The sequence below is a fragment of the Dichomitus squalens genome (genome assembly GCF_000275845.1).
Source record: "Dichomitus squalens LYAD-421 SS1 unplaced genomic scaffold DICSQscaffold_238, whole genome shotgun sequence".
In the NCBI taxonomy this organism is placed as follows: Eukaryota; Fungi; Basidiomycota; class Agaricomycetes; order Polyporales; family Polyporaceae; genus Dichomitus; species Dichomitus squalens.
The window spans coordinates 1-2,618 of NW_006767120.1; the positions used below are offsets into that span (position 1 = coordinate 1).

A 2,618-nucleotide genomic window follows, 5' to 3' on the forward strand; every position below is an offset into this window, starting at 1 on the left:
AATACCGGTCAAGTTCCTCTTGAACCCTAGGTTCGACCTGCTGGGCTACTTCGCTCGGCACGTCCGACGGCTTTTCGCGGCTCCGGCCTTTGAGCTTGATGACCTGGCAGGCGAGTTTCGAGTCCTGTTCACGCGCAAACCACGCCCTCGCATCAGTCCGCCCATCCCGCTGTTTGCAGTGAGGCCAAGGACTCACGGTACGGAATCGGAAGGCAACCTTGAGGCGTTGCAGCGCAATGCAGCCGCCCCTCGAGATTTTTCTCGCCTGATTCCGGAACCTGTCGTGGTAGTCGTGCAAGTGAACGAGCAACCCGCTCGAGCCCTAATCGACTCCGGGTCGCTGTCAGATTTCATGTCTGCAAGGTTGGCTCATCAATTAGGCATCAATGTCTTTGAACTGACGAAGCCTTTACCTGTACAGTTGGCTGTCCAAGGGTCTCGCGCAAAGATCAACTTTGGTTGCAGGGCGCGTCTCGAATACCAGCGTATCCGGTCCGAGAGGTATTTCGACGTAATTAACCTGCTGAATTACGACCTCATCCTCGGAACTCCGTTCATTTTCCAGCACAAAGTTACGCTGGGGCTCAACCCTGCCACTTTAGTCGTGGGCAGCCCACAGGCACTACCAATCGAAGGTCGCCAGGTGCGAACGCTGCAGTCCCACTCGGCTGATGTTTTGGACGACGTACTCGAGGCGGCAAGACGGGAGTTGCGTGAGTATGCCGCTCCAGTATGCAAAGAAGCCAGTGACTCACCGTTGCCCCCTCTGCGTGTGATAAATCACCGGATTCCTCTCATAGACCCGGACAAAGTCTATACGTGGCGCCCATCTAAATGCCCGGACGCTCACAGGGAGAATTGGAGGGAGAAACGCGATGCTTACCTCAAATCCGGCCGCTGGAAGTACACTAGTGCACGTAATACATCACCCATGCTGCTCCTCACTAAACCGGGCACCGGTGTGAAGGGAGTCCCTCCCAAACTCCGTGTTGTGTGCGATCTGCGTGAACGTAATGCTAATACAAAAAAACTCACCTCACCTCTTCCGGACATGGAAGGCATTCTGCGGCGGGTGTCCAGGCACCCGTACCGAAGCCTCATTGACGGTAAGGACGCGTACGAGCAAATCCGGGTCGAGCCCGAGCACGTAGAACGCACGGCAATGACCACACCTGATGGGAACATGGTCAGCCTTGTATTGCAGCAGGGAGACTGTAACGCGGTAGCAACTTACCAAAGTCTGATGAATTACATTTTCGGGCCCTATATTGGTGTTTTTCTTGATGTCTACCTAGATGACATTGTAATCTACTCGGATACACTGTCAGAGCACGTCCGACACGTCAAAATTGTCATAGACATACTGAAGCGTGAACAGCTGTATCTAAGCGCTACTAAGTTGAAGTTTCTGTGCAATGAGATGAAGATCCTGGGCCGCATATTGGACGACCAAGGAATCAGAATGGACCCTGACAAGGTGGACAGTGTGCTTAACTGGAAGGTACCTACCTCGAAGGAGCTCTTACGCGGATTCCTAGGGTCCGTAGGGTATTTGGCAGACGATATTGCCACGGTGAGACTTCCTATGGGAGTATTAGCCTCTATGACTGGCGCAAATGCTTCGTTCAAATGGGACTTCACTCACCAGCGAGCTTTCGATGAGATTAAGCGGCTGGTTCACGCGCACCGAGAACACCGCCGCAAGCCGTTGGACTATTCAGCGGGGGCTCCACCCATTTGGCTGGTAACAGACGGCTCGCATGGCGGAATTGCAGGTGTGGTATGCCAAGGAGAGGACTTTCGGAACGCGCGGGTAGCCGCGTTCTTCTCTGCTAAGCTGTCATCAGCTCAACAGAACTATCCCGTGCACGAAATTGAGATGCTCGCCGGGGTTGAATCAATGCTGCGACACAGAGATATTTTGCTTGGGTGTCGATTTACCTGGGTAACCGATCACAAGGGGCTAGTACACTTGCTGAACCAACGGAACCTGTCCGGGCGGCAAGCCCGATGGCTAGAGAAAATCTCTGAATACGATTTCAAAATCGAGTACGTACCAGGCGTTGACAACGTCTTAGCAGACGCCCTATCTAGAATATACTCTAATGACCAACCTGGCACGGTGCGAGCGCCTTCAGAATACACCCAACATGATGACGCCGCGAACGCACCTCGGGCGCTCTCCGCCAACGCTGTCTCCGTACCCCTCCTTGTTGACCTTGAGGGACGGGCTGCTATGGAGCTAACCAAAACTGCTCCTCGACGTTCGGAACGGCTACAGGCAGCTACCAGAAAGGGCGAACACACTGTAACAAGCAGCGTTGGGTCGAGGCTGGAGGGCGCGTCGCGTGCAAGCCGAGCGCCTCGATGGCCACGTGATCGCGTTCAGGCTTCGCGCTCGTCGCCCGACGCGGTGTCGACAGTCAGAAACACGGTCTGGGAGACAAGCAAGACGGTGAATGCGAGACGGAACAGCGTCGCACGGTCGGAACAGTCTACTGGCAACCAGCAGGAGACGCCTGCGCTGCCGAAAAAGCAACGCTCACGCCAACAACGGCGGGAGAAGCTGTCAACGCCAGCGCCTGAGACCGGGCGTCCCGAGACCTCCAAGGAGTTCG

General features: G+C 55.1%; 1 protein-coding gene across 1 annotated transcript; it reads left to right on the forward strand.

The window, feature by feature from the left end:
• On the forward strand, positions 1–892 carry DICSQDRAFT_45193 (uncharacterized protein; the record flags this gene model as incomplete). The annotated part of the gene is made up of 1 exon (XM_007371748.1): positions 1–892. A coding segment is annotated over one exon (892 nt), but the record flags the coding sequence as incomplete, so codon positions are not given.
• Positions 893–2,618: the final 1,726 nt, after the last annotated feature.